The sequence below is a fragment of the Ranitomeya variabilis genome, chromosome 3 (genome assembly GCF_051348905.1).
Source record: "Ranitomeya variabilis isolate aRanVar5 chromosome 3, aRanVar5.hap1, whole genome shotgun sequence".
Taxonomy (NCBI): Eukaryota; Metazoa; Chordata; class Amphibia; order Anura; family Dendrobatidae; genus Ranitomeya; species Ranitomeya variabilis.
The window spans coordinates 518,428,001-518,447,235 of NC_135234.1; the positions used below are offsets into that span (position 1 = coordinate 518,428,001).

The window sequence follows — 19,235 nt, forward strand, 5'->3', positions numbered from 1 at the left end:
AATGAGGAGGTGCATGAGGCTTTTAAAAAAGGCGGTCGAAGCGTGTAGGGTGCACTGGGCGCCTGAGACTCATCAACTGGTCATACTTTCGACTAGGGAAGTCACAGTGAAGCGGGTGGCTGTCCTGAGAGAGATGCATCTACAATTCCTCCGCACAAAACAAATGATCACGTTGAAGAATGAGGAAGCCGCTCGACGTCTGGAGCTAGCGAGAGAAGCTCAAAATCGGCTCGGCTTGGTGGAAGACATCATTCTGGTACCCAGAAATTTGGTGGGAAAAGTCATTGGAAGGCTTGGGCGAGTGAAGCAGGAGATTGTAAATAGATCCGGTGTGAAGAGACTGAGGGTTCTGGGTGATGACAAGGCCCAGGTCTTGGGTGAAGATGGGATGGTTCCATTGCTTGTTGTCGGATCCATGGATTGTCTTGAAAATATCCGGATGCTCTTGGGGTATCGCGTGGGTTACGTAAAAGAAGTTGAGCAGCTAAGACGTGAGAGGGAGCAGATCGATATAGAACTGCAGGAAATGGCAAACAGATTGCCGCAACTTTCAACTCGCGGTATAGAGAGGCGAAGAGGTTCGCATAAGACTGGAAGTCCTCAAGCTGTAGCTAACAGAGGACATAGAGAAAAATGGATGGATTTCTCTCCAGGCAATAAAGACCATGGGGGAAGTGGCCAGCAGAGACATAAGAGAAGGTGGCCTGATGGACCAGGTAGTCGCAGTGATCCCTCAGTTAGCTCAGGGCTGAGTGACCTAAGTGGGAGACCCTGTAGCGGACGAAATGACAAAGAGTCAGACCAGACAGGACGTATGGGTACAAGGGAATTATGCCTACGTACTGACCGATGGAGGCGGGGAAGGCCTAATAGATTGTTGATGCTGAAACACGAGGCGACAAAGTCGGATAGCACATTGTTCACAGACAGGGATGTGGTGACAGTGACGGACTATGTCTTAGGAGCTGACGCTCAAAACCAATTGGGAAGGCCCTCTCGACGGATAGAGCAAGGTTATGTGGGTGCCCTGTCTCGAGGCCCTAGGTTTAGGACAAGTGTTCAACCCCACAGGTTTGAACAGAGGGGAGGAATATGTGGTGTGACTGGTGGTCACGTGGTTAATGGGAGGTATGTGTCACAGGGATGGATGCTCCCTGCGATGCAACTTGGAGTATTTTGTCTTTAGTGCATGTGAGCACTAAAGATTTAGTTTAGTGCACCTGGGTCCGTGTTGCGGGTAGCTATGAGAGATGGGAGGGTCTGGCTACCCATATACCTCACCTCTGAGTGGGGGCGCTGACTGTACCCTTTTCCCTGCAGGAGTTTGAGGACCTGCAGTGATGTCATGATCATGTGACCAATGCATGTGATGTTACCTCACCTGTAGGTGTGGTTACAGGCTACCTAAAGGAGGTGTGTTTAGCTGCACATGGTAGTAAGTGTTTGGGGGTCTGTCAGTGTGGACAGATTTCCATGGGTCCAGGCTGGACACTACAGAGTGGTCTGTGTATTGGGAGGAGAAGCCTTTCTGTGTCCATGGCTTCAGATAGAGCCTGAGCGCTGGACATTGCACAGCCTGTGTGCCCACAGGCCTGAGAGAGCAGAGCTCTTCTATGGACATTAATGCTGTGTCGGCCTGATGTACGGACTGTGTACCTTTTTGTTGCTGCTTTGATGGTTTATGGAGCAAATAAACCCACATGGACATTGAAGAGAATGTGCCTCCTGTTTCCTCCTATGCATCTGAGTGAGTACAATCCTTACACATTATTCATGATGATTCTGCAAAATGTTCCTATGAGGCATTTCAATAGAAGTGATCACTACAATATATTTTGTTTTTAAGTTTTAGAAAATGTCACTAGAAAATCAATTTTTTTTAAATTTTGCCACATTTCAAATTATTATACAATTGAAAGCATTGAAAAAATGATTGTTCATAACAATTTCTCCTTTTTACTGTATACAGGCTTAATATCCCTAGACATAATAGCGAGGGAGGCAGATGGTGTGGATGAACACTATGTCTCGACGTATCAGAACAATACGCTGGATGCCTAAAGATAGACTGGAAAGTGCATAACCAGTTCAGGCAAAACAACACCGGAATTAGAAACCTTAAGGTCGTGTGTCACATCATCCTATGTCTCCAATATACAAATAATACACATAACGAAAGCCCCAACACAGGCACTTTTTGTTTCCCACTTTGCAGACTATCTTCTCCCATAATCTCCATGGCAGGATAAACAAAGAAAGGCAAAATATAATGATATAATTAGAGCGAAAATTAAACATAAATGGAGAACAGAAGCAAATAATATTATTCTACAGATGAAAGGGGACATAGAACAGACATGAATTATATGAATGACCTTCCTGATCCAAGTTAATAGATTAGCTTATCTCCCTGCCATCTTGCAGATTTAATCATGCATGTATTCTGCAGAATGTCAGCAGGCACAGAAGACCCTTGTTTATGACTATTCAGTCGGGAGACCCCCCATCTCAACAGAACATGCTAAAAACAGCCTGATGTAATAAGATTAAAAAAACAAATATTCTGGAAAATACCAGTTGGTGGCATTTTAACCCCTTTATCCCCAAGGCTGTTTTCTTATTCCTGGCCAAGCCAAATTTTACAATTCTGACCAGTGTCACATTATGTTCTTATAACTCTGGAACGCTTCAACGGATCCCACTGACTTGGAGACTGTTTTTGTGACACACTGTACTTCATGCTAGTGGTAACATTTCTTCAATATGACTTTCATTTATTTGAAAAAAAAAAAAAAGGTAAATTTGGCAAAAATTTTGCAATTTTCAAACTTTAAATTTTTATGCCCTTAAATCAGAAAGTCATGTCACACAAAATAGTTAATGAATAACATTTCCCACATGTCAACTTTACATCAGCACAGTTTTTAAACATTTTTTTTTTTATTGTTAGGAAGTTATAAGGGTTAAAAGTCAACCAGCGATTTCTCTCTTTTTTTTTCAACAGAATTAATAAAACCATATTTTTTTAGGGATCACCTCACATTTGAAGTTTTTGAGGGGCCTATATGACAGAAAATACCAAAATGTGACACCATTCTAAAAACTGTGCCCCTCAAGGTGCTCAAAATCACCCTGTAGGTGCTTCTTCGGAATTTTTAGAAAGTGGAAGGGAAAAATTAACATTTAACTTTATCACAAAAATTTTACTTTAGACCCAAATGTTTTTTATTTTCACAAAGGTAACAGGGAAAAAATTGACCCCAAAATTTGTTGTGCAATTTCTCCTGAGCATGCTGATACCCCATTTACCCTGTGCTCTACATTGAGCACTTACCTTGGGGTTTCCATCTAAATCTCCAAGTGACTTGATTCAGATGAAACCCCCAAAGAATTAATTTGCTACAACCCCTGGCAAAAAAATACTTGTGATGTTTTGGAGTGTTTTTTTGTTTGTTTTTCATGATTCCATAATTTTTCCCCTATGTTTGGTTAAAAAAGTAACCATTACAGACTACCACATTTTTGTTCTTAATTTCTTTTAGTTTTTCTTAAAGCCAGAAAGTTGCCATTTGAAATGACTCTAGTTTTGTGCCATGTCTGTGATCTGCTTTTTTTTTACAAAATTAAATAACTGAATAAACATCCTCCAAGGCCGGTGATTCCATAATTTTTGCCAGGGGTTGTATAATGAGGCAGCAGAGTTACCTCTTTTCAGCAATGTCCTTTTTTTCAGAAGTGAACAAAACTGTGGAGGATTGCCTTTTTGTGCATGTCTGAAAAGACAGTCACCGCCGGATCATAGGCGGCCAGACGGCATCCACAATGCCTCCATCTGCCTCATTATAGGGAATCTTTCGCTGGGGATGCCGTCTGAATCACGTATTTCAAAGATTTTATGGAAACTCTGATGTAACCACTCAGCACAGGGTAAATGTGAGCCGAGCCTTACTGCGATCTTTCGGAGGCAGAATGAACAAATCAACAGCAGGTGAATTGGTTTTATTTTTATTTTACACCGTTCCTCATGCGGTATAAGCGATTAGACGACTTTATTCTTCGGTTAGGTGTGATTACAGCGATACCAGATTTATATCAGGTTTTTCTGTTTGGCTGCTGTTACACACTAAAGGACGCCTTTTTTTGCATCGCCATATTTTGAGAGCCATAATTTTTCCATATTTCGACCAACACAGTCATTCGAGGGCTTGTTTTATTTGTGGGACGAGTTGATGTTTTTATCAGTACCATTTTCAAGCAAATGACATTTTTTGATCGCTTTCTATTCTGATTTTTAGGAGGCAGAATGAAAAAAAAATAAAAATTCAGAAACCTTTTTATGTGTTTTTTTTTAATGCCATTCCAGATGTGGTAAAATTGATAACGCAATTTATTTCTTCCGGTCAGTACGATTACAGTGATACCTAATTTATTTTTTTGTATGTTTTGCAGCTTTTACACAATAAAAAATATTTAGGGAGAAAAATAATTAGTTTTGAATCACTTTATTCTGAGAGCCATATTTATTTTTCCACTGATAGAGCTGTATGGGAGCTTGTTTTTTGTGGGACAAGATTAAGTTTTCAGTGGTACCATGATTATTTATATCTGTCTTTTTGATTGCGTTTTATTCCACTTTTTGTTCAGCGATATGATGATAAAGCATCGTTTTTGCCTATTTTTTTTTCTCGGAGTTCACTAAAGGGGTTAACTAGTGGGACAGTTTTATAGGTTGGGTCATTCCAGACGCGGCGATACCAAATATGTGTAGTTTTTGTTTTTTTCATAAAAATATTTATTCATGGCTACAATCTATATTTTTTTTTTTGTTATTCTGTGAATTTATGGACACCATCGAAAAGAATAATTAAGTGCACAATATGGATGCAATCATGGTGCAGCGCAGGTGCCACACCAACGCTTGCCTCCAGAAGGGGATTTTTTTTTTAAATATATATAACATTCAATATGTAAACTAGGGGGCAGGTCACTGAGGGATCATACTGGTGATGGTCACCAAACTGGTGAATACCTAAGCAGAGCACCACATGAAGACCCATCACAGGCCGCCCGGGGCACGAGGATGTCATTGACTCAAAACTGAAAATAAAGATTTAGAAACAACCACAAGATGGATTTCATCAACCAAAATGTTATTTTAATCAGTATAACGGCGCCGACCTGACACTGTGTGTAGGTTACTGAGCACAATCCCGCTGACATGTACCCTTTAAATATCCATTTATTATATCACGTCTCTGCTCTCTTTCATATACTGTATATGATTAAACAACAGATTTTATTTAGCTCACTATCTATTCTAGAAGTAAAGTTTGCGCAGGCGCCGGAAAGGTCAGAGAGGCCCGGCGCCTGCGCACTGCAGTACTTTGCTCTGCCCTCAACAGGGCAAAGTAAGCCTGCACCGGAGCCGCGGCGTGAAGACCTGAAGAGGACGTCATAGAACGAAGATAGGAGGCGCCAGAGCAGACCTGCGACACCTATCGGACCGGACCGCAGCAGGACCGCCCCTGGGTGAGTATAATCTAACCTCGTTTTTCTCATCTTTCAGGATACATCGGGGGCTTATCTACAGCATTACAGAATGCTATAGATAAGCCCCTGATGCCGGTGAGCTTACCTCACCATCGATTTTGGGGGTTCCCTTTAACAGTAGAGTAGGAGGAGGAAGTAATATTTACTTCCCACTCATCTTACAAGACTTAAAGGGAATCTGTCACCATGTTTTTGCTACCTCATCTGAGAGCAGCATGATGTAGAGGCAGAGACCCCAACCTCAGTGATCTGTCACTTAGTTTAGTGGGTGCAGCAGTTTTTATACAACCACTGTTTTTTGTCTGCTGAGGATGTAGCAGGGCTCTGAATTATGAGCACTGTGTAACCCCGACCACACCCCTGATTGGTAGCTCCCTGGGTACACTGAATATCCACAAAAAGCTTGTAATCAGTGGTGGGGGCGGGGTTACACAGAGCAGTTGACTAGGGGGCAGGAGACACCTAGTCCTGTACTGATAATCTCCTGCTGATAAAACACTGATTTTATTGAAACAGCAAGTAAGTGACACTAATGGAATCAAGGCCTTAGGCACTATATCATGCTGCTCTCAGATTAAATATCAAAGCCAGGTTCCCTTTAAGACTTATTTCTTGTCAATTCTGGGTTCACAACAATCTTTAAAGTTGTTTTGAAATGTATTTGACCTTTACATGAGAGAGGATTTTGTTTTTTTAAATAAAACAGCACATTTATATAACTTTTATATGTGGCAAATGTATTTGTAGAAATGTGTAAATACCCAATGGGATGCTCATCTTGGATTTTCCCCTTTACAAATCACCAAATAATAAGCGAGATTTACAGCAGTGGGTGTTCTGTTAATGAGGCGCTGACAGGAACTGACACATCTGATAAGTTATTATCAGATTGGAAGAAAAGGTATTACTGATAATAACATTGTAGAAGAAGATGAATGACATTGCTGGGAAATAGGGACACTGGTTTGTAACCATTTGCAGATTCCATTACACAGAGATTATTATGTAACAGAGTCGTATTATGAGGACTATGTAATATTACAAGAAGAAAGGGAGGCGTCACTATTCGCTATCATATTCCCATCCCCGGGCATGTTACTCTGTCCAGGGAATCAGCAGGGAGGGGAAGGAATATGCTGTGAATACAAGATGTACATTGCTACAGGCTTATTCTCACATCGCACAATAGGAATATCGCAAATTGTATTATTTCCAGATAGGCAGCAATATAAAGACCCTGATGGATGATATTTAGTGGGGAGTGAATGCAGATAAGGTGTGATCCGAGCACACAGTGTGCTAACAGAGTATCTTCGGCATGCCTGAATACGATGTTCAAGTCGCCACGCTGCATGTCTTGTGTATGTTTGACGTGGTGGAACAGTTTCCTTATCCTTTAAAAATATGATGGTACAAACATTACTAAATAGTTTAGGGAGAGAAGTCCCAAAGAACAGAATTCTGTCCTTTATCCAGATACGTTATTGCCGTGTTTGTATATTTTAGGATGAAATATTTACTTTTATTTTATAAATAAACATTCATTGTAAAATGTCTCAGACCAATACCACATTCATAGAAGTGTCTCAAGATGGTGTCATTTAAGAAAGGACTTATTAAAACTTTTTGCTTCCATACATTTCCCTAAAAAAAACGCACAAAATGTGCTCGGTATATTGCAATAACTCATGTATTCACATTTACATTTCCATAGGCGTCAGGACAACATAGGAAATATCTCAAACTGTAGGAGAAAACATATATGGAAAAAACTACGGTATTTGCTGCACCAGTAAATTATAACATTGCCAATCATGACACAAATCCAATGTTATACCACAAGAGAAGACAGTGCAGAAAAGGTCCCATACGAGAAAGTCTCTTGTGTCATTTATCTTCATAAAAAACACCTCAAAAGATGAAAATTATTCTAAAACGCTTTTTTTTAGGATAGACAATACCATATACATAGGTCTTTGAATAGTGTCCAAAAGACTCGTTAATACAGTCCATTTGGCTTAAAACCCGAACTTCTCATATGCACACAGTCTTCTATTAAAGGCAATTTATTCACATTTCTGCTGTAGTTTTTATATATGATGCTCTGCCTTTCAAGGGTCGACTATCGCCCCAAAACTCAGGTTAAGCGAATCAGATGGTCATATCGTGAACGTACCCCCTATAAAAATTAAGCCGGTTGTTTAGATTTCTTAGCTTTCATTATACAGAAAATAATCGTTAATCCTTATACAAATGTCAGCGCACCCTTGGTGTGGCCAAAACTCTAGTGTACTGCTCCACTTTTTGCCCAAATGTTTGATAGCACTGTCTGAACTGAAAATAACTGTACGCACGCACGCACGCACGCACACATGGCCCATCACACAAACACATGCGCACACACACGTGCACGCATGCTGATCCTACAGGAGCGGAGCAGACACATTGTCCGTGTAGGAGTCAAGCTGACGCGCGCACATCTATCTCATTTTTGCGGTGAGCTTTAAATTTCAGGGAAAAAGCTGAACAGCACACAGTTTTGGCCTCACCAAGAGTTAATTAAGCATCCATGTTTGCATAAGAATTAAAAATAATTTTCTGGATAATCATAGCCAAAAAAGCTATACATCAAGCATGAATTTTATAGGGGCTAAGTCTCCTATTTGACCATCTAATTAGTATAAACTTACTTTTGGGGCTTACACTGCCTATAAGGTATGGAAACATTGACATGTAATAATAGATGCATGTTAATCCAACACATGCCTTTTTTGCCCTGTAGATCAATAAGGGGAGCACATTTCTAAAATGTCTCACTTTTTACCTTCCTTTCATTTGCCCCCTCACACGTCCCTTGGCTGAATTTGCTAGTCAGGTGTCGGTGTTCTCAAATGTACCATATACAATGTGTTTGACTAGCGCGAGCACGTAAGGTCGTCATACATATTCCTAAGTGTTAAGATGCCGCAGTGTACCAGTACCAGTATGTCTATAGGCTCCTGTGTGATCCTACTGAGCCTCCATATCCTTACAATGTTATACTGAGGCATACAGAGGTTTTTTCTGCCGCGCACATTATTCAATCAAAAATGATGTGTTTTTCCATTGGATGCCATGTTATGGCGCTGGTCTCCTGAGCACCTAACACACGACTGTATTCAGAACTCCAATATCAGTTTATGGAAAGAACTGTGAATGTCATTGAGGCCCCAAGTCTAAAAAATAAGATCGCTCTAGCTAGAAATATGGCAATATTTGTGCCTCACATTGAATGGTCCAGGCTTCTATTGCACTTGACAAAGGCCTCTGTGCCGGCCGATATGTGGTGTATGATGGGTGCTGGGACTCCAATAAAGTACTTCCTTTCTTGAAGATGCTGGTGAGGTGGCTCAGTGGTTAGCATTGTTACTGTGCAGTGCTGGGGTCCTGGGTTCAGACCCCACCAAGGACAATATCTGCAAGGAGTTTGTATGTTCCCCCTGGGTTTCCACCAGTTACTCCGGGTTCCTCACGCACTCCAAATACAACCTGATAGGGAAATTAGATTGTGAGCCCCATAGGGGACAAGGATAATAAGGCCTGTGAAGCACTACGGAATATGATAAGTGAAGCATAATAATAATAATACAAAATAAATAACCTTTTTCCGCCTTGTCATTATAGCCATGGCACCAGTTATTAGCTATGATCAGGGGACCCCTGTTCTGGAGATAGGCGTTGGCCCTTTCTAGACATATCTGTGGTGAGACCACCTCATTAAAGGGACTGTCAGCACAGGATGACTGTTCAAACCAAGTGCAGGCGCACGGTGCTTCATGGCGGGGCCAAACATGTATATACCCCTTCCCACCTGCTTGTTTCCCTCCATCTCTGGCCTTCTGTCTCTAGCCAAAGCGGTCAATCAAATAAGTCAGAGAAGAGTGGAGATCATGGGAAATCAAGCAGGAGGGAAGGTGTGTATAAATGATTGGTCACACCTTTAAGCTTCGAGCGATGGTACTTGGTTTCAACAGCCATTCTGTGCTGGAGTTCCTTTACAGGTAACCGGTCACCAGGTTTCCCCGATATAACCTAAATCCAACCCCTTTAAGGCATTTTGATGAGAATTTCACTAAGCTGTTCATAGGTTGCAGCTATCTCGCATATCTAAGAAGATATTCTCCATAATCCTCCTATACCATATACTGATCAGCATGGTCCTGTCCGATGGGTGTCACTGGTCTGAGCTCGGTGCCTCCACTATCCCCAAAAATCGCCAGCCTTGCTGTGACTGATGTCTCCTACGGAGTCTGTAATGCCTGCATTGCTCTGCCTCACTGTGCAGGAACGTGGACTGAACAAATTGTGGATGACGTAGGAGACATCAGCAACATCAATCATGGCAGACAGAGGAGGCACCAAGTACAGCCCAGCGACACCCATAGGACCAGAGGATTAGCACACGGCGTGGGAGCATTAGAGAAGGTAGGTGGATTGGTATGTGGGGGAGCTGGGAACTTATGAACAGGATGCTGGAGTGCTGGTCAAGACAACTTAAAGGGGTGGGTTTAGTTTATACAGGGAAAGCGGTTTTGAAACAGCCTGATGGATGGCCCCAGACTGTGTATGTGGAAGTATAATACTACTATTTGGGCAATGTATGACACTTATGTGTTCACTGTCTGGCATCGTCTTAGGATCAGAGAATTATTTATGAACAGCACTGAATCTTTACAGAGATTAAACTGTAAAGTTACAGCTTACCCCAATACTTCACGAGATTAAAACCTCATACACAAGGCCGATCATAAGTTACTAGGCAGCAATGGATTTCCTTCTGTGTGCATTCATAATCACGCAGCATGAGCGCCCAAAGCGTGCCCACAGCATGAGCGCCCACAGCGTGCCCACATGAGCACCAACAGCGTGCCCCCAGCATGAGCGCCCACAGCATGCCCACAGCATGAGCGCCCACAGCATGCCCACAACATGAGCACCAACAGCGTGCCCGCAGCATGAACGCCCACAGCGAGACCGGAGCATGAGCGCCGCCGTACTCACTACAGTAATCAAGTGGCCTTTGATGTTCTGAAAACTTACAGAACTTATTCCTCACAGAAACCACCTAAAATGAAGTACTTATTTCATCTCAAAATGACAATTTCTCAAAAAGGTTCTTCCTGACCATAGAAAGCATTTAAAAGAAAATAGTTGTAATCTTTTCCTTACCCGCTTGTATATCCAGTCCAGGTTCGTCTTCAGGGACGAGCTGGATGACATCAGACACGTCCACCTGGTGATCAGTCTCCTCTGCCTCATCCTCGCTGGAGGATCTCGCTGAAGCGAAACAGAGGCGACTTCCAAGCTCCCGGCACACAATGAAGTCCCAACACTTAGGCATGAAAACCCAGACAGCTCCTATGAGAGAATGGAAGATAGTGCTAACACAATAACCAAATGGAAGGAAGTTTTATAGAAAAAGATGATCCCATCTTCCAAGTGATAATGTCGGTTCATCATTATTTATTATGCAACCAATAATAATAATAATATATTATTATTATTATTATTATATGGCAATAATTACAAAAATAACAATAAATATTACTATTGTGCTAACAAAACTACTCAGTCTTTTCAGAAAATCAACTTATAATGATATCGCTTCAGCACATCCAGAAGTATTAGGCATAAGGGTGTGTATGACAGGACAATGATGTAAGAGCGTTATACTAATGGGAATAAGGAAATGATTGGAAACTCCAGAATAATCCCAAAATCATTCTCTCACCATTTTAAGAATTCTTTAAAGTGCTACAACCGTCGGGCCTCGGGTAGATAAAAGCTGAAACTGCTCATATAGCAAGAAGCTCATGTGATTGTCCCTACAGGATATGGTGTGATTTTGCTTACTCCTGAAAATATAACTAAAGGTTTACTTACAAGGTCATATTTTCAGAGTGTATTTCCTCTATACATGTTATATCCCAGAAGCGGAAAAATAGACGGAAAATGTAGGAATGCAGCAATAAGCAATGTAAATAGTCACAACGAGAACATCCCCAAATCAACATAAAACCCTTCCCTGGTGAGATCACAACGACATTAGTACATTTCAGGGGCTATGTTACCGGATGGACACAACATCGTTTCAGTTTTAAGACTATCAAAATAAGCATTTTAGGAATATTCACAGCATTGTCCTATTCTGATCTGCTTTTGAAGATCAGAATCAGGTTCTCACTCTATAGCGCTCTGTTAAATGATTGGTGCACAGGAGCCATATGATTTTGACTGATCTGTTTTTATGTGAATGCAGCCTTAAAGGTTGGATTAAGACTCCATGTCTAAGGAAAAAAAATGAATCGGTCTGATGTAACATATATTGTGATATTCAGCTCAGGCATTTATGGCATATCCACATATGCTTAATAGATGGAGATATGAGGGGAAAAAAATAGACCTTTGCACAGTGTAGGACTGGGGTGCCAAGAGCTAACTCCAGACCCCACCTTTCAGCTACATGCAAATGTGACATTATCCTCAACCACAAATTTATAGAACAATGAACTGGGTAGATTGGTAAATGAATAAGATGCTGCCTTTGTCTTTCCATAGTGATTCTAGTATATTGTGCCACGTACTGCTCATAGAAGAGGGTGGCGGGCGGCCCACCGGAGGATTCTCCTGCTCTCCTGTGGGCCAGTCCAAGCCTGTGTGTACAGCCCCATAGAATAACATGGGTACGAGTGCTATCCGTCAAAACCACAGAAAGCACTTGTCCGATTTATACGGTCGTCTGCACCAGCCCTAATATTCATTAATGATGTCATTGAGCTTACCTGACCGATAGTCCCTAGATAAGACATCTAACTTAGGTGACCAAGTCATGACATCTAGCTTACCTGACTTCCTTCCAACTATTATTAAATGGAAACTAAAGTCCTATCTTCGTATAAGCAAAGGCCGTTACAATGTATCAGTTTGGGTAAGAGTAATCAGCCTGCTTTCCAGGACAAGAGGCATCGGTGCTGTGAGTAATGTCAATCCCAAGGGTTGCCTTGACTGGTGCACCAATGGCTCTGGGCAGTAAGAGATACTGATGAATTTGCCATTTACTGCATGAAATTGTGCAATAAGAAGATGCAATAAGTTCTGGCTTACAGGTTCGGTAATCAATTAAACAGCTATTTCCTAAAAGTCATAATTTTCAAACTCCACTATCTGTAGTGTACAAAGAAACCGGAATAAGAATCTGCGGGACATTTCCATCAGCGTCGTCCTCGCAGCCCGGCCTCATGACAGAGATCCAATCTCTGGACATCTGGGCACTTTTCTGACCATGAATCTACACAACTATTCTGCATGGAAACATAGCGACTTAGCAGCCAAATGTCATAGGTGTCTGAAAATGGCAACGAGATTATCTCCTTCCAGAGCAGCAATAAGGACGCCCCACGGGGTCTCCAGGAGGACTGGGTGGGCAGTGAAGGGGATCGGAATTTCATGGTGGGGTCACCTGTTCTAACTGTAATTCAAGTACATATTGAGACAAATGTTTTCTTCATAAACTGCGTTTGTTTACTTCATTATTCGCATTCATTTAATCTATGTAAGATATATAAGGCCGGTCAGTGTAGGAACCCGGTTCCCCCGATAGTTGTGAATAGCGGTCAGTACTGTGACATGTAGGATCTGACATTAGTTACCGGCACGTGTGACACTATCTCATTCCTGTGGTGTATATAACCCTGACTCTCAGACCAGCAGACATATCTGATAACACTAAATAACAGGTGTGAACAGGAGACATATTCACTGTGAACATCCCCAGCGGCAGCAGCGGCCTGTATGGCGGAGCTATAGGAAGGTATTGCTAACTAGAGTGTAAAAACTCAGCGACACCATCATAGTGTCATTTTATTATAATTCCCCTCCCCCACCAAATCTTACATCGGGCATGGAGACATGCAAGGAACAACTGCACAGAGGGTCCGCACCACCCTCCGACAAGTCTTGTGCACGGCTCCTATTCTGAGTATCATCTGCAACTATCCCCCCTGATCGGACCCCCAGTGTGCTCCACACCTGGCCTTCCTGTAGTGTGAGTGATGGCGGTAACTCCACCTGTTACATGACGGCGAGGGCATAATGGAAATCCAACCTGCAATCACACATCATCTGCGGGAAAGGCAAGGTGCACAGCGACAGTGGAAAGATCCAGAAATGTGAACGGAGCGGAGCAAATCCTATTCACGACTGTCACTGGCTATTCAGACTGAGGCCACGTGCACACATTGAGAATTTGGTGAGTTTTTTACCTCAGTATTTGTAAGCCAAAACCAGAAAACCAGGAGTGGGACGGTCAGAGGAAAAGTATAATAGAAACACGTCACCACTTCTGTATTTATCGCCCACTCCTGGTTCTGGCTTACAGATACTGAGGTAAAAAACTCACCAAATACTGCTAGTGTGAACATGGCCAAAGAGAAAGATTTACCATAGAAAATGAGGCAGAGTTCTGGCCTCCATGCTGTGCCCCATACTTGGTAATGGTTCTCATTCACACGCTGGGGAGAAAGTCTGCAGCTTAGGCCGACCGTGACTGTGTGACCGATATCGCTGTCTATCGTATCATTTATGTAGCGAATGTCACCACGGAATTCACACTTTGCAATGTAACGGGGGAAACGTGCAGAAAATAGTATTTTAGTAGCAGACGTTGCAGCAGAGACCCCCGCCCCCATACAGAATACGCCGTATACCCTGCCGGACTCAGATCAATGGAACCGATGATCCGTCTCAGCACGGATCTGCAGCCTGGGAATGTTACCCTTATAAATATGCTGCAGGATGGCTATTGTACTGCTGATTGCTGTAGTTTGAGAGCTATGTGCTCCTGAGCGATCTCATGGGGGAAATACGTGGGTTTTTGCTGAGTGGCACAACCATGGCATAATTTTACATTAAATGGGTATACACTGCAGCAAAGTTACTAATACTGTCATTCCATAAAGGGTTATTCACAGAAAAGCAAGTTCTCTCTTACCAATCCTAGTAGTCAGACCTCCAGTGATTCTGAGAATGGGCAGCGGTGCACTTCTGCTCTATTCATTGACTATAGGACTATTGAGTGCAGCGCTCGGCTGTTTCCAGCAGACCAATAGTTAATAAATGCAGCAGACGTCGAGCATGTGCACTGCTGCCCCATTCAAAAAGGTGCCGCAGAGCCGTGATCTCATGGTCCCTGGGGCCGCAGAGCCATGTTCTCATGGTCCCCGATGCCGCAGAGCCGTGTTCTCATGGTCCCCGATGCCGCAGAGCCGTGTTCTCATGGTCCCTGGGGCCACAGAGCCGTGTTCTCATGGTCCCTGGGGCCGCAGAGCCGTTTTCTCATGGATCCCGGGGACGCAGAGCCGTGTTCTCATGGTCCCCGATGCCGCAGAACCGTGTTCTCATGGTCCCCGATGCCGCAGAACCGTGTTCTCATGGTCCCCGGGGCCGCAGAGCCGTGTTCTCATGGTCCCCAGAGCGATGTTCTCATTGATCCTGGCGCCGCAGAGCCGTGTTCTCATGGTCCCCGATGCCCCAGAGCCGTGTTCTCATGGTCCCCGATGCCGCAGAGCCGTGTTCTCATGGTCCCCGGGGCCGCAGAGCCGTGTTCTCATGGTCCCCAGGGCCACAGAGCCATGTTCTCATTGATCCTGGCGCCGCAGAGCCGTGTTCTCATGGTTCCTAGGGCCGCAGAGCCTTGTTCTCATGGATCCTGGAGCCGCAGAGCAATGTTCTCATGGATCCTCAAGCTGCAGAGCCATGTTCTCATGGTCCCTGGGGCCGCAGAGCCACGTTCTCATGGTTCATGGGGCCGCAGAGCAATGTTCTTATAGTTCCTGGGTCTGCAGAGCCACATTTTCATGGTTCCTAGGGCTGCAGAGTGTATCCAGAAGCGTATCCCCTTTCCTATAGGTAATGGATAACTTGCAATTTCTAGGAGTAACCACCCATTACCAAGGGCACATGCTGTTTGGGCTCACATGCGTGCACATGTCTGATATTTTCCTCAGACCAGTTCTGTCCGATTAAAAAATAAATTCACAGCATGGCTGAGTTGGTTCTGATTTAAGGATCGCACTCAGCCATGCAAGTCAATGGAAACCATCAGACTGCACTCTGATGACCCATGAGTGCAGACCGATTTTCACAGACTCACAGAATAGAGACTCCCCCCACCACCACCACCACCATCTCACACTTTGATCTAAGTGTCATTAGCATAATTGACCCAATTCTTTGGGATTAGAGAAGATACGCTGGTGTGGCAGTAGACTTGGAGGAATAGGGCGTACCTACTGTACTATGCTGCTGAGGACAAAAATTACAGAAACCTGGGGTAAATAAGTGGAACTGCATCACATTTAGCAGAGTAATTGGTTTGGTCTGACCGCCATTCTTCTCAGTCCCATGACCCCATTACACTACCAGGGTCTTGAGGTTCCCAAAAACAGAAAGTGACAAAATCAATAAAGAACAAGGTTAAAAATAAAAGTTGTTAATCTATCACTAGCTGCTAATGAAACCTGGTGCTGCCATGTTCTGCAAAACCACTTACTCATTTGGATTGGAGCCACTGACACTTCTTACTAGTAAGTACAAGTGTTCCATCAGGCATACAGCATAATGATGGTTCTCATGGGATTGTGGCTGGGTCTATGCTAAGCACTATATTCCAGTATTATATGGCTCATCTGATCAATGATGTTAGCAGAGCCTGGCACATGGTAGGGATATATCAGTGATATAAGCAGAAGTTGGCACAGCATGGCACATGGTAGAGATCTGATCAGTGATATAAGCAGAGGCTGGCACATGGTAGGGATCTGATCAGTGATATAAGCAGAGGCTGGCACATGGTAGGGATCTGATCAGTGATATAAGCAGAGGATGGCACATGGTAGGGATCTGATCAGTGATATAAGCAGAGCCTGGCACAGCATGGCACATTGTAGGGATCTGATCAATGATATAAGCAGAGGCTGGCACAGCATGGTAGGGATCTGATCATGGATAAAAAGCAGAGGCTGGCACATGGTAGGGATCTGATCAGTGATATGAGCAGAGGCTGGCACATTGTAGGGATCTGATCAGTGATATAAGCAGAGGTTGGCACAGCATGGCACATGGTAGGGATCTGATCAGTGATATAAGCAGAGGCTGGCACATGGTAGGGATCTGATCAGTGATATAAGCAGAGGCTGGCACAGCATGGCACATGGTAGGGATCTGATCAGTGATATAAGCAGAAGTTGGTACAGCATGGCACATGGTAGGAATCTGATCAATGATATAAGCAAAAGTTGGCACAGCATGGCACATGGTAGAGATCTGATCAGTGACATAAGCAGAGGCTGGCAGAGCATGGCACATGGTAGGGATCTGATCAGTGATATAAGCAGAGGCTGGCACACGGTAGGGATCTGATCAATGATATAAGCAGAGGCTGGCACATCGTAGGGATCTGATCAGTGATATAAGCAGAGGCTGGCACATGGTAGGGATCTGACAGGGATATAAGCAGAGGCTGGCACATCGTAGGGATCTGACAGGGATATAAGCAGAGGCTGGCACATGGTAGGGATCTGATCAGTGATATAAGCAAAAGTTGGCACAGCATGGCACATGGTAGGGATCTGATCAGTGACATAAGGAGAGGCTGGCAGAGCATGGCACATGGTAGGGATCTGATTGGTGATAAAAGCAGAGGCTGGCACATGGTAGGGATCTGATCAGTGATATAAGCAGAGGCTGGCACATGGTAGGGATCTGATCAGTGATATAAGCAGAGGCTGGCACACGGTAGGGATCTGATCAGTGATATAAGCAGAGGCTGGCACATGGTAGGGATCTGATCAGATCCTGGGGTAATCTGCAGGAGATCTGACTGCCGGATAATGAGAGCAGCTCTCCTCAGGATTCACCATCAGCTGTGTATACAACACCGCCGACTAATTTACCTAGAAAGTTTCCCGTGCAGCCGGTGCCATGTTACCTGGTGCTGCCACTGTGCCCTGACTGACAGCCAGTCTACTCACCTCTTACAGGAGCGCTCCACTGTGGCGGCTGTGCAGCTCGTCCTCTGCTATCCTTCACCTTCCCGAACAAACGTGCCCTGCTCCTGGCTGCACAAGCCGGCTCCCTGCCCAGGCTGCCCGGCCATACACAGGCTGGAGGTGTGGACAGGGGAGAGGAGGCAGCACAGGATGAGCGCTACAGTCCTGCGAGTGCGGACAGGAGCGGAGCCGCAGTGACCCGTGGGCGACACCTAGCGGCAGCCGCTGGAAAAGCCCCGACCGAAGTGGAAAGGTTTCCTGTGATAGCACTACTGTGCACTGACCGCTCCGATCGGGGGCTGCACGCCAGGGATGGAGGGTCTTCTCAGCTGCACATTGCATGCATATTTACTTCTATGTATATATTATATTATAGAGACGACTTAAGTCACATTTAGGGGAGATTTATGAAAAGAAGATAAGGTGCACATGGCGCCCAATCAGGAAACTGCTTTCATTTTTCAAAAAGCCTCAGACAGATGTAATCAAATTGGTTGCTATTGGCAACTACTGCAATTTTTGTTGCATCTGCTTTAGTATATCTCCCTCAACAATGAAATTGCAACACCAGGAAGGAAAGTCACGGAATTGTGAAATCAGAAGATCTACATACATGTTAGGCCGGTTTCACACGTCAGTGATTCCGGTATGTGAGGTGACAGTTTCCTCACGTACCGGAGACACTGACACACGTAGACCCATAAAAATCAATGCATCTGTGCAGATGTCATTGGTTTTTTGCGGACCGTGTCTCCGTGTGCCAAACACGGAGACATGTCAGTGTTCGTGGGAGCGCACGTTTTACACGGACCCAATAGAGTCAATGGGTCCGCGTAAAACACGGACCTCACACGGACATTCTCCGTCTGGGGTCCGTGTGCGTGCAGGAGACAGCGCTACAGTAAGCGCTGTCCCCCCCACATGGTGCTGAAGCCGGTATTCATATCTTCCCTGCAGCAGCGTTTGCTGCAGAGAAAATATGAAGAATAGTGTTAAAAATAAAGATTTAGGTGTCCGCCGCCCCCCCACCCCCTGTGCGCCCCCCCGCTGGTCAGAAAATACTTACCCGCTCCCTCGCTCCTTCCTGGTCTGGCCACGCCTCCTACTGTATGCGGTCACATGGGTCCGATCATTTACAATCATGAATGGTCGGCTCCGCCCCTATGGAAGGTGGAGCCACATATTCATGACTGTAAATGATCGGCCCCACGTGACCGCATGCAGGAGAAGCTGCGGCCAGACCAGGAAGCAGCGAGGGAGCGGGTAAGTATTTTCTGACCAGCGGGGGGGCGCACAGGGGGTGGGGGGGGCGGCGGACACATGGATCTTTATTTTAAACACTATTCTTCATATTTTCTCTGCAGCAAACGCTGCTGCAGGGAAGATATGAATCGCAGCTTCAGCACCATGCAGAGTGGGTACCACACGCTCCGTGTGGTACCCACTCGCCATACGGGCGGCACACGTGTGCCGCAGGTATGGCCTCCGTGAGTTCCCAGGCACACGGACACGGATAACTCCGGTACCGATTTATTCCGGTACCGGAATTATCTGGACGTGTGGGACAGCCCTTAATGATATGCAAATGAGGAAGAAAAA

At 44.4% G+C, this 19,235-nt stretch overlaps 1 protein-coding gene across 6 annotated transcripts in view; it reads right to left on the reverse strand.

The window, feature by feature from the left end:
* MCF2L (MCF.2 cell line derived transforming sequence like) overlaps positions 1-18,731 on the reverse strand; it is a 376,751-nt gene extending 358,020 nt beyond the window's left edge. For 3 of the 6 annotated variants that reach the window (XM_077296986.1, XM_077296980.1, XM_077296977.1), the window contains exons 1-2: positions 17,619-17,800; positions 10,759-10,947 (exon numbers count right to left, since the gene is read on the reverse strand). In XM_077296986.1, coding sequence (XP_077153101.1) covers positions 10,759-10,930 — 172 coding nt within the window. In that variant the 5' untranslated portion in view covers positions 10,931-10,947; positions 17,619-17,800. Of the gene's footprint in view, positions 1-10,758; positions 10,948-17,618; positions 17,801-18,702 lie in introns of those variants that run through there. The other 3 variants (XM_077296984.1, XM_077296988.1, XM_077296978.1) reach the window with 2 other exon arrangements.
* Between the last annotated feature and the right edge of the window lie 504 nt (positions 18,732-19,235).